This window comes from Bidens hawaiensis, unplaced genomic scaffold (genome assembly GCF_021521415.1).
Source record: "Bidens hawaiensis isolate Kalapana, Puna unplaced genomic scaffold, B.hawaiensis_p1.1 tig00012467_1, whole genome shotgun sequence".
In the NCBI taxonomy this organism is placed as follows: domain Eukaryota; kingdom Viridiplantae; phylum Streptophyta; class Magnoliopsida; order Asterales; family Asteraceae; genus Bidens; species Bidens hawaiensis.
In genome coordinates this window covers 105,919-118,191 of record NW_027492017.1, presented here as the reverse complement: position 1 = coordinate 118,191, position 12,273 = coordinate 105,919, and the positions used below count along the sequence as shown (strand labels likewise).

General features: G+C 31.6%; 1 protein-coding gene across 1 annotated transcript; it reads left to right on the top strand.

The window, feature by feature from the left end:
• Positions 1 to 5,866: 5,866 nt before the first annotated feature.
• Positions 5,867 to 9,215, top strand: LOC143541070 (tobamovirus multiplication protein 3-like). Its single transcript, XM_077033981.1, has 11 exons — positions 5,867 to 6,215; positions 7,292 to 7,382; positions 7,474 to 7,526; positions 7,612 to 7,704; positions 7,782 to 7,853; positions 7,960 to 8,032; positions 8,124 to 8,169; positions 8,337 to 8,400; positions 8,474 to 8,527; positions 8,664 to 8,741; positions 8,854 to 9,215. Exons 1-11 carry the CDS (start codon positions 6,054 to 6,056, stop codon positions 8,944 to 8,946), a joined length of 879 nt encoding a protein of 292 aa, XP_076890096.1. The 5' UTR covers positions 5,867 to 6,053; the 3' UTR covers positions 8,947 to 9,215.
• Positions 9,216 to 12,273: the final 3,058 nt, after the last annotated feature.

The window sequence follows — 12,273 nt, the reverse complement described above, 5'->3', positions numbered from 1 at the left end:
TCAAAATTGTCTAATCCTCTCTCCAAATGTTCTTCCGGTATCCTCTAATCCCTATTCTAGCTATCTAAATCCAAGTGATACATATCATATATATACATAGGTCAATTAGATTATGTGTCTCAACTCTATATATCCAATATTATAAAAAAGAACAAGTATTTTTATCCACGTGTTATGGCGGATTGGGTTTAATGAATTACATTTTCGAAAGCTACACCGTGTGTTGCCGCTGTACGCAAAGATGTCAGTATCGGTTTGATTCATTATGATAAAAGTTTTGCAACAATATCTTCATTACCAAAGTTGAGGGGTTAAAAAAGTAAAAATGTACGTTGAAGGACAAAGATTTCTATTACCAAAGTTGATGAGCTAAAAGATAAATAAATATGTGAAACTTTTGTGTTTTAATCAACCAAAGCTGAGGGCAAAAAATATAAATATATTTGAAACTTGTATGACAAAAGAAAAAAATGAAAAACTAAGATAAACTAATATGTGTGGACTAGCTAGCAGATAGAAGACTTTCGTCTTTGTTGACTTTGTGCTTGTGCGTAGTTTCTTCTGCAGCAACAATCAGTTCAGATAATCTTCATCGATAATCATCATTATCAGAGGTGAGTTCTTATGTACGTATGTCGTCCACTTTAGTTCTCCGATAGTAATAGTGCAACTCTACTACTATACTTTCTATGATTTTACCAACAGTATGTTAAAATGATTAGTTTGCACAAGTGAAGTAATGAAAAATTTTCTTGTAGATTGTAAGTTGTTTTATTTATGAAATAAAATTGCCTAAGTCCGTTATTGAGTCCTACGGTACGTATGTGATTGATCGCCTTGAGGAATGAGTTTAAATGTTTGTAAAATTGGATTGCTTTAAATGTTTCTGCATGATCTACTGTCAGTATTTCTTTATATGGCACCTGCAAATGTTATTGCTTAATTAATTTAACATTTATGAGAGTAGAAGGTTAAGTACAAAAAACTTTTACGATATAGAAATTGTAGCATTAATTAATCTTAATCTTTGTAGACATTGTAGAATAACAAATGTAATTTTGATGTATATGTGAAGAACTGTACATCGAATTAGCTAATCACATTTCGTTGACATTTGGTCGAATCATTTGACTGTGAATGCTTGGTCCGTGTTCCGTGACAGTTGGAGAAAGAGAGGTTTCACTACCTATTGGACATATCTGGAGGGAACCATGTCTGACGCTCTTGGTCTTCGCATAAAGCATTTATTCGAACTCTATTGGACATTTGACCTCTCCGAAGAGGGGGGAGCACCAGATTTCAGTGGAACGAGGATGGAACATTTTGACGGTTTCATGAATTACGTCAGAGACAGTATGGCTGGGTATGAAAACGAGGAAGTGCTGGCATTACTGAAAGAATTGGATGACTTGGTGGCTAACGAAGCTTGGGACGTGCAGCATCTTAAAACTTCGGTTAATTACTTTTGGGATAGAGATAAAAAATGGAAATTGAATAAGGATAAGATAATAGTTGTTTGTGAACAACTCTGTAACATCAGATATAACTCAAATGCAGAGGAAGTAAATGCTGTGGTGGGTTTTGATGAAGAAATAGAAACACTACTTGATCAACTAACTGCAACTTCCGCAAAGCAGTTTCAGATCATCTCAATTACAGGAATGGCTGGGCTTGGAAAGACGACTCTGGCTAGAACACTACACAACCATGAATTAGTTAAGTATATGTTTGACTTTCGATCGTGGATTACTGTTTCTCAAGTTTATCTGAAAAGAGATTTGTTACACGGCATATTAAGCTCTTTTAGCAATGTACTTACTAACGAATTTTATGAAATGAGTGAGCACCAGTTGGGGGAAAAGTTGTACAGAAAATTGAAGGGACGTAAATATTTGGTTGTCTTCGATGATATCTGGGATCGTAGGGTTTGGGACGATCTCAAAATGTATTTTCCAGATGACAAAACCGGAAGCCGAGTTCTATTTACAAGCCGTGACATAGACATAAGTTTACATATACAGGCAGCAAAACCTGCTTACATTTTACGTCTTCGTACTCAAATTGAAAGTTGGAACATATTAAAGAAGAAAGTGTTTAGAATGGGAATATTCCCTGATGGATTGGTGCATTCAGGACGGGTGATAAAAGAGAAAATGTGAAGGTTTGCCTCTTGCAATTGTTATAGCTTCTGGTTTACTGAAAAATAATTTTTCAACCACCTGGTGGGAGCAAATTGCTGCAAGTCTACGGTCATTTATGGTTAGTGATCCAAGACAGTACATAGACTCGCTGGCTTTAAGCTACAACCATTTGCCTCTTCACTTAAGACGGTGCTTTCTCTTTTTTGGAGCATTTCCTGAGGACTATGAAGTCCCGGTGACAAAGCTGATTTGGCAATGGATTGCTCAAGGATTAATACATGAAAGTGGAAGCAGAAATTTGGAGGATGTTGCACAAAATTTCTTGATGGATTTAATTAAGAGAAGCCTGCTGATGATTTCTAGAATAAAGTCTGACATGCAAGTTAAAGCATGCCGCATCCATGACTTATTGCGTGATTTTTGTTTGAGAAAAGCGGAGGACGAAAATTTTCTTTCAAACAATTATAGGTATGGACACATGCTTCTGCTTGGACTTACCACATGCAATTAAGAATTACTAATCAAAATTTGCAGGTATGGCATGCTCTCATCAACGCCCTGCTATCCATTGGAGCTAGGAAAATCTATACAAGAGGGTGGATCAGTTCACATCGACACATACAAACTTCTAAAGATTTTAGATCTAGAATATATTCGTATATCCTCTTTCCCCTTAGATGCAGTACAAATGGTTAATCTGAGATACCTGGCCATTCAAGCACACGATGGAACTCCCCCTGCGTCAATATCAAACCTTGTGAACCTACAAATGCTCATAATATCTTCAAGGAAGAACATTCTTGTGCCAAAAACCATATGGAATATGCTAAATCTAAGGCACCTATACATCAAATCTGGGGAAAACCTTTTGGAGGAGCCTAGTTTTCTACAAGTTCCAGAGAAGGATGGGCCCAGTGCGTTGGCTAGCTTTCAAACATTATCACAAGTAAGTCCTCGACCTTGCCACAATATATTTTCAAGGACTCCCAATCTTAGGAAGCTCGGGTTTTGTGGACCTTTAATATCAAGCCTAGGTGATCTGGAATTTCCAAATTTAGGCTCTTTGCAGCACCATCAAAAATTGAAGTTACTCAATACATTTCCACACCATGAAGCAGCGAGATCGTGCAATCCTATTATGTTTCCCGATAATCTCAAGAATTTGACATTATCAAATACTGGCATGGATTGGGAAGAGATGTGGACCTTCTCCTTGCTACCTAACCTTGAAATTCTAAAATTAAAACTTCAAGCATGCATTGGGGAATTATGGGAGACAGGGGATGCAGAGTTTCGGCGACTCAAGGTCTTGAAGTTGCATGATCTGGACATAAAGCATTGGGTTTGTTCAAGGGATAATTTCCCAAGACTACAACGTTTGGTGGTTCGTCGTTGTTTAAAACTCGACAGTGTCCCAATGGACCTCGGCGGAATTATAACACTGGAGGTGATTGAGGTAAATGGATGTGGCTTGTCTGCATATAGTTCTGCAGTGAATATTCAGAAAGAGCAAGAGAGTGAAGGGAGCTACTTCTTGAAAGTCCATGGAAAAGAAAATCCTTAAAGGGTTTGTCATTAGATTATGTGATTGAAATCTTCTCATGTGAGTTTTTTGGGATCTAAGTTTTATGGTTAAAAGTGTGTATTTTTTTACGTTTTATTGCTTTAATTATGTTGAATTTAAAATTTTGTATCAATATAAAACATAACCTTTGAACAACATCTGATTTATTCTGAATGATATGTATCTATTTTCGGCTATTGAGTATGGATACGGGATCAAGTTAATTGGATGCGAGTGAAGATCTGAGTATCATATATTATGGGTATACGGCAGGAAAATGAGGACGAGGAGGAATTTAAAAAATTGTGACGAGTGTCATAGAGACAAAGATATAGATCAACTGATCTCGTGAATAAATTAAACATTTTTTGAACGAAATCACAATAGAAGATAGAACATATATGACCAATCCGCATCTACATGCTGTTTAAATATTCAAAACATTACACTAAAACCATCAACATTATGAAACAAAAGTTCAAGTTCAACTATTAATATAGTTTTGTTAGAAAAATACAAAATGAAAGTACTCCAAACTTTAAAATTAAGTTTTGGTAGCCTAAAAGGTTAATTAATTACCACATTATATAAATAAACTAATAATTGAAAATCATCGGCTATAAAAAAAATGACCATAAGAGTTTTTAAACATTTAGTGGTGGCCTGTACTTATGCTGGTCTGGTCTGGTCTATCCAGACAACTTTCAACTCATTCCAACACACCCTTCACATGAGTCATGACAACCATTCAACCTCTTATTATTTTGATCAATTTTCACTTACCACCTCTCATTTTATATTTCTATATACTATCTGACTTTATTTATTTGCCTTCAACAAATTAGAATTTTGGCCCACAATGGATGTTAACCATAAAAAACCTATGAATCCAATTAAATTATACTAATTAACCTAGAAAATAAAATGATACGTATCATTTATGTATTTATTGATTTTCAGTCACATATTTATGTCCCTAAGTTAATATGCTTCAACATTTATATATATATATATATATATATATATATATATATATATATATATTATTGGATATTAACGGGGGGAGGTTCATGTGGGTCAAGGGTATTCGTCATATTTCTTAGGGGGTGTTTGGGATTCCTTATTTTACCTTCTTGTAAATTTTCCCATAAGTTAATACTAAGTTACAACTTTGTAAGTAATTATAAACTTATCCTCTCACAATAAATCATAATACCAAACACCTTTTAACTTTTTCAAAAATTAATAAGTCATAAATTGTTATTATAAGAAAAACATGTATTAAACCTCCTTGTTGTACTTAGTATATAAGAGAAATTTATTGTGACCCTCGAGGCCTCGACCAATAAGTTATGGTTTTGACACTTATGGTTCCGACACTGTTAAAACATGTTCAACATGTTAAAAATTCATTCAATGTTGTATATGTGTGGTTCCAAACATCCTTTTACAAAAAAAAAAAAAAAAAGAAAATAAGAAGTGTCACAAATAATTCTTTTTCATTTCAATTAATTACATAAACTCAAACTTACAAATATCCTAAATTCACTCTATAAAATCAAATGCTTAAAGCACGGTGACTTTATTTCATCAATTCAATTGTGTAACGACTATGATAATACAAGTCAGTGTAAAGTGTAAATACGAACATGGATATAAAAACGGGGTATTTAACTAAAATGGAATATGTGGGCAATTTATCTAAACATGACGAAAGTACCCTCGCATGTTAAGCATGTGAGGGGCTTACCAGTTAAGTCGTAGCGCTCGTTAATGTTAATACCTAATAAAACATAGTACAAAACCCTGTTACTTGGAAATCTTAATACCTAAACATATTACTTTTTAACGTCAGGCATATGAGTGGCTTCTCAGTTTTTGGTTAAGTTTTAACGTTCGTTAATCGCTAGTATTAGTATCTAAGTGCGTTACATAAAATAAACCATAGTATCCAAACCTGTTACGAAACTGTATAACTTGATGCCCTTTTTTACAAAGAAAATAAGTTAGAGGACTAAATCATATCAAACCTAAAGTAATAAAGAATTAAAGATTAAATTAAATAATAATAATAATAAAAATAATAAAAAATTGGTTGTAAAAGATTCACCTTTGAATCAAAAATCAAATATCTTTCTTCTCCCTCCGCTTAATCTCACGTTTGCCGGCTATCCAAAATCCAAACCCCACAACAAATTCAAAGCCAAATTCAAACACAAACCCATTATTATTATTATTTCAAATCTTGCAATACCCCCAAAAAAATCACCTCAATTTATCCCGTTTTCGAATTCTTGAAAGATCTCGCCGGGCGCCGGTTTATTCGCCGGAAACCGGTGTTTCCGGTGATGGGTAGAGCTTTAATCGACATGTATAACGATGAATTGTTGATGGTGTCTTTACAAAACGTGTATGATTGGTGGGATGAGTTTATTAATTCGTCAATTTCGCAAGATTGGACCTTTATTGTTCTTGCTGGCCTGTACGGCGTCGTTTCGGTTGTGGCTTTGGTAAGTTTTGAATTAACTTGATTTGTGATGATTGATAATTGGGTTTTGTTATGTTTAATTGTTTGTGAATTGTGTAAAATATTGGGTTTAGGATAAATGTGATGTTACAACCAATCTGATGAATGATTGTTAGAACTATTTTGCGATTAGGGGTGAAAACTGAAAACGAGCTGAGCCGGTTGTGAGCTACTCGAGATCGCCTTGTTAAAAGCTCGAATTGATCCAAGCATGAACTTTTATTAAACGAGCTCGAGCCTAAGCTTCGTATATCAAGCTCGAGCGGGTTCACGAGCCTAGATGAGCTTTTTATTTATATAGTTTTTGTTCAATATTTGAATTGTAAGTTTGTAACTGTTATTATATATAAACATGTGTTAAACTAAATAAATAATATGCACTATGTTATATATAAAAGTTATTTATAAATATAGAGAAAAGATAGAATACAATAATTGCTTAACGTACATTAGGTATAAGAACACTTATATTCATGAAATCGATCCATGAAATCACATCACAAGATCTCGAAATCGTCAATACATATCCAATTAATCATTGGTTCACCGAAATAAACAGTTTTGGATCGTTAGTCGATCATTTTTTACTTTTCTTCACAAACCGTTTTTGAGCGTTTTAGTTTTTTGGCTGAGCGTTTTAGTTTTTGGCTAAGCGTTTTAGTATTTTTGCCTTTGAGCGTGATCCGCGTACCTATCGTACGTTAAGCAATTATTGTACAGTAACCTCACCCAATATATATGTAACTATTTATAAAACTATATAAATAAATAATAAACGGACCAAGCTCAAGCTTGACAAACTACCCATGAGCTGATCTCGAGCTTAAGAAATACAACTCTATATGAGCTAAGCTCGAGCCTAAACAAGCTTTGATTCAGGTCGCCTCGTTTACACCCCTATTTGCGGTTATATACGATTACATGATGTTTTGTGTATTCCATTTAAATTAGTACGTAGAAGTGTTTATGTGTTTCTCATGTTTTATACTTGAAATTTGTCTTATATATTGCCTATTAGGGTTAAAATGTTGAAAGTTGGGTCATTTGTAACAATTGCAGGTACAATTAATCAGGATACAACTTAGAGTTCCGGAGTACGGTTGGACCGCCCAAAAAGTCTTTCATCTTCTTAACGTATTGGTCAACGGAGGTACATATATTTTGTTATATTATTTGTTCACAAAAGTATAGTTTGCTAAATTGTCTCCCGTTTTCTTATCGTAAATACATCATTACTGCAGTTAGATGTTGCATCTTTGCATTCCATCATGATGTTCAACAGTTAAAGCCAGAGGTTAGCATTTACTTAAATATATATATATATATATATTAAATATTTGGTTATTTAAACAGGTGATATTTATGTTTTTTGTTGACAGATTGTCCAACATGTTTTGCTTGATGTTCCAAGTCTTGCGTTTTTCACTACCTATGCTCTTTTAGTTTTATTCTGGGCTGAAATTTACTATCAGGTTTTTATCTTTTTTTATATTTTTAATATCTTAATTAGTTCATTTTTTTAACGTTTTACACATTTGACAATTGACAGGCTCGGGCAGTCTCAACTGACAGTCTCCGACCAACTTTCTATGTGATTAACGGAATCATCTATGCAATTCAGGTGAGGAGGTTACTATTGTAAATAATCAGTTTATGCAAAATAATATTTTTTTATATTTATATAAATTATTATGAACTGATTAACTGACTTTATTAGTTGTTAACAGATAGTTTTATGGTTGACAATTTGGTGGAAGCCTATGCCTGCACTAGTGGTCCTCTCCAAGATGTTCTTTGCAGGTCTTCTACCCTTTATAATATATTTTAATAATTCTATTTTTTATATTTTTATATTATTGTAATGATTCTCACATATATATTATTTTCACAGGTGTGTCCTTATTTGCAGCTCTAGGTTTTCTTCTTTATGGAGGAAGGTACATAAAATACATTCTTCTGTTTTTTTCATATCATTAGTTCTGAAATAAACGTCTCTATATATGTGTGTGCGTGTGCGCACCATTATATAAATGTATAGGCATTTGGATGGTTAACAACTTTTTGAAAGATCTTATGATCGGATGGTCGTTTAATTTTCATGCAGGCTCTTTTTGATGTTGAAGCGATTCCCTGTGGAATCGAAAGGGCGGCGAAAGAAGTTACATGAGGTAAATTTTTCATAACGTTTTATTAATTTTGCACATTTTACTGTGTAAAAATTGAAGAATATTATTTATGTAGGTCGGCTATGTGACAACAATTTGCTTCGCATGTTTCCTTTTTAGATGTATCATGGTGAGGTCCCTCGGTTCCTTAAAATGACGCTTGTTCATCTATAGATTATGATATTGTTATATGGCATATATCAATCTTTCGTGTTTATGTTTTTTTCTTCTAATTTTCGTATTATGTTTTTGGACCGGGTCGTTAGATGTGCTTCAACGCGTTTGATGAAGCTGCTAACCTGGATTTGATGGAACAACCTGTCTTGAACTTCATATACTATTTGGTAAGGAAATGTATTTTTTTGTTTTTTAGAATAGAAATATATATTTTATAATATATTAAAATGTTGAGTTCTCGCAAATATATGTAATTTCTAACTATTTTCCCTTTGATAGTTGGTGGAGTTACTACCGTCGTCTCTAGTCCTCTTTATTCTAAGGAAATTGCCGTCTAAGCGAGTTGTGACACCATACCACCCTATTCACTGAAAAAACGTTTCATGATCAAGGATATTTAATTGATTTCTTGTGAACGGTGGTGGTGTTTCTACTCATCGTCGAAATCACACAAGGGGACGGAAAGAAAGAATGTAGAAGCAGAGTAAACGGGTCGAAAGACTAAAAGCTTTGGGAACCATTGTTTGTGACATATGTTTGTTTTATTGATTTGTATTTGTTGTGAAGTATGTTTGTTATAATAGATTATGTTCTAAACTATCTCATTATTTAAGAGTAAAAATATAGTGTATTTATGTCAAGTGCAAAAAATTTGGATATCTATCTAGCAGTAAATTAAAATCAAATATCTATCTTAATTTAAAAGAATCACTAAAATTTGGTTTAATATTTTTTTAAGTTAATTTCTTGGTTGATCCATGTGCTTTGCAGAATCACTAAAAACAAGAGAGAAGATATCTAACAAATATAACTCTATAAATTATCTTACTTTGATGCCTTTTCTTTCATTTTTCTTCTCTTTTTACTAATCTTTAAATTTAATTGTTTAAGAAAACCGGTCAATCAAACATAAACATAAGGAAAAAACACCAATATAATACTAAGACCTAGTGCACTAAACACAAGCCAACCGACGTCAAACATGTTAGATGTCTTCTTAACACGGTTTTATGCACATACAATGGAATTTACCACTAGTGGTTCAACACCTTCCACTATCAAATCCCTTAGTTTTGCACACAGCACTACAATTGTTGCTCAAGCAGTCGCTCATGAACTTTTGGCTCTAGGATTCGCATGTCGCAGCATCCACCACCATCGGACCACCCAGTTCTGTTAAACCCAAATGTTCGTAACTGATATTAGTAATGATCATTTCCAAAATCAGCATGTTCAAGGTATTAAATATATTCTTTAAGATATTGACTAGGTGGATTAGTTACCATTTGCCATTAGAACCACGACAACAAGCTACAATGTTGCAAACAACTTCAGTGAAGAGTTCATCTTTACCTAGAGGTAGGGAAAGAGAAAGATGTAATGGTAAATAGCGGGCCTATGGAGCTATTTATATATACTTTATTTTGTGAACTATAAACTATATTTAAAATGGGGGCAATTGACCCTTAAAATAAAACTAAATAACTTTAATTTATGTTGATTATACACGTGACCGGGCTCCTTTGAATGTTTATAAAAGGTGTGTTATTTTTAAATCTTTATAAAAATCAATAATGATTGTTTATAACCACCTTTTAATAATATAAAAATAATAAAATACAAATTAAAGTTTTATATTACATTGATTTATGATTCGGTTTAGTTTCTTTACGTGGAATTCCAAAATAACTTTATTTACTCTTTTATACTTTTTGTAAACATATAAGAATATTCTATTTAGATTGCAGCGTAAATATATATAAATAAATATTATTAATTAGATTGTAGCTCCAGAGTGAAGAAGATGTAAATTATATGACTTTAAACAAAACCTATAAGTTTTTTTATCGATTTGATGACAAATATGTATGTTATGATGGGACTATAAGCATATGGAATATCATGCGCGCATCGGGATTATGTAAATGGTAAAGCAGATTTTGAGGTACGTTATTGCGTTATGTAAATAAAAAGAGAAATGATTGTGAGTACAAGACTAGCGAATTTGATGATGATTTGGAACAGAGTCATAAATTATGTCATTTTCTAATTGAAAAAAAAAACTTTCTTTTCCTTGAATCGTATTTCTCTCATATATTCTTTTCACTTTGTAAATCACGGTCGTTTCAAATTTTTATACAATCCATGAATAGACGAATAGTTATCTTTTTCTCATTTTTTTTAGTTATTTTAACAATCTTACTAGACTAATAAACAAAAATAATAATGTTTAGTTGTCCTTATCACATTCAATCCTTGCATAAATTCCTTTCTAATCTTCTAATCTCTCTTCTCCCTAATCCATGCTATCTATGGGTCATGAGTGAAAATGATTTGACCCATGAGTTACAACAACATTTTCAATATATTTTAACATATTATGCACACATTATTGACTATTTACAACAATTTAATATTTAAAATATAATTATGCTCCATGTATATCTTATCTTGTTTTTCATTAAAGAATTCAACATTTTTTAACAATAAGACTTGTTAATTCAGTTTGAATTATGCAAAATTTCTCAATTCATATATATACATAATCATTCTAAAAAAACTTTTAAACATTAAAATCATGATCAATTAAGGTTTTTGCTAAAAAAATATATATAAATTTGAAGATGTTTGTTTTTCGGAAATGTCAGTTCCATCTTCTAAATTTCATAAATATTTATGACATGATAAATTTCAACAAAAGAAATCTACATATATACTAATAAACAAAAATATTGAGATTGATATACCTTAACCATATTCAATCCTAACTTCAATTTGCTTTTCTATTTTCTAATCTCTATTCTCCTTGATCTATGTTATCCATGGGTCATAAGTTCAATTGGTACGGCCCATTAGTTGTAACTTATATGAAAAAAAAAGTTATTAAATGTAATATAAATCACACTAAATCTTATTAACCCGTTACATCTAATTTTACTATTAAATATAGAAAGTTTGACTATTATTTTTTAAAAATAATATAAACTATTTAAGATCTATAATAAAGTTAAAATCAAATAGTGAATTATTAAATTAATTAAATAATGATTTACAAATCATTATTGAATAATAATTAATTACCTATGTTTATAATATATATTTAGTTAGGCGTGTACTTCAAATTTCGTTGAATAAATACAATATTTATAATTTGTAAAACACTATTTAACTTTTATTCGTATAGGTTATATAAAATACCATTAGTATGTTAGGCTAATTACCAATATTTGATTTTATGACATCTAAAAACATTATTTCAATCTTAGGAAAATGTAAAATTTATATATGTAATATTTGTAGTGTGTGTGCTAATTACTATAATTAATCTATAACATCCAAAGAAAAACTCTAAATTACGTATGATTAAATACCTAAATTTCGCTTATTTGACAAATCACATGTAATACACAAGTTCAAAAGCTAGTAGTTTTCAAATTACATAAAATTTTACCATTAAACAATAAACAAGAAATAATTTGATATACTCATTACATGTTTTTATATAACAAAAAAATGTTTTCATAGGGTACGTATTGTTTGAAAATAAAATAGATATTTAACCTAAATATGATGCATATATATGTGTATGTGTGTTTACAAGTTGAATGTGATTTAGTTTTTAGTTTTATGCTAATACACGAATACAATATAGATGTGTAAATTAATTCTCTATTTTCATATTTATAGTATAAATCTTAC

Coding starts and splice junctions, on each gene's coding strand:
- LOC143541070 (XM_077033981.1), top strand. CDS start 6,054: ATGGGTAGAGCTTTAATCGACATGTATAACGATGAATTGTTGATGGTG. Junction 7,383..7,473: donor TAACGTATTGGTCAACGGAG/GTACATATATTT, acceptor TCATTACTGCAG/TTAGATGTTGCATCTTTGCA. Junction 7,527..7,611: donor TTCAACAGTTAAAGCCAGAG/GTTAGCATTTAC, acceptor TTTTGTTGACAG/ATTGTCCAACATGTTTTGCT.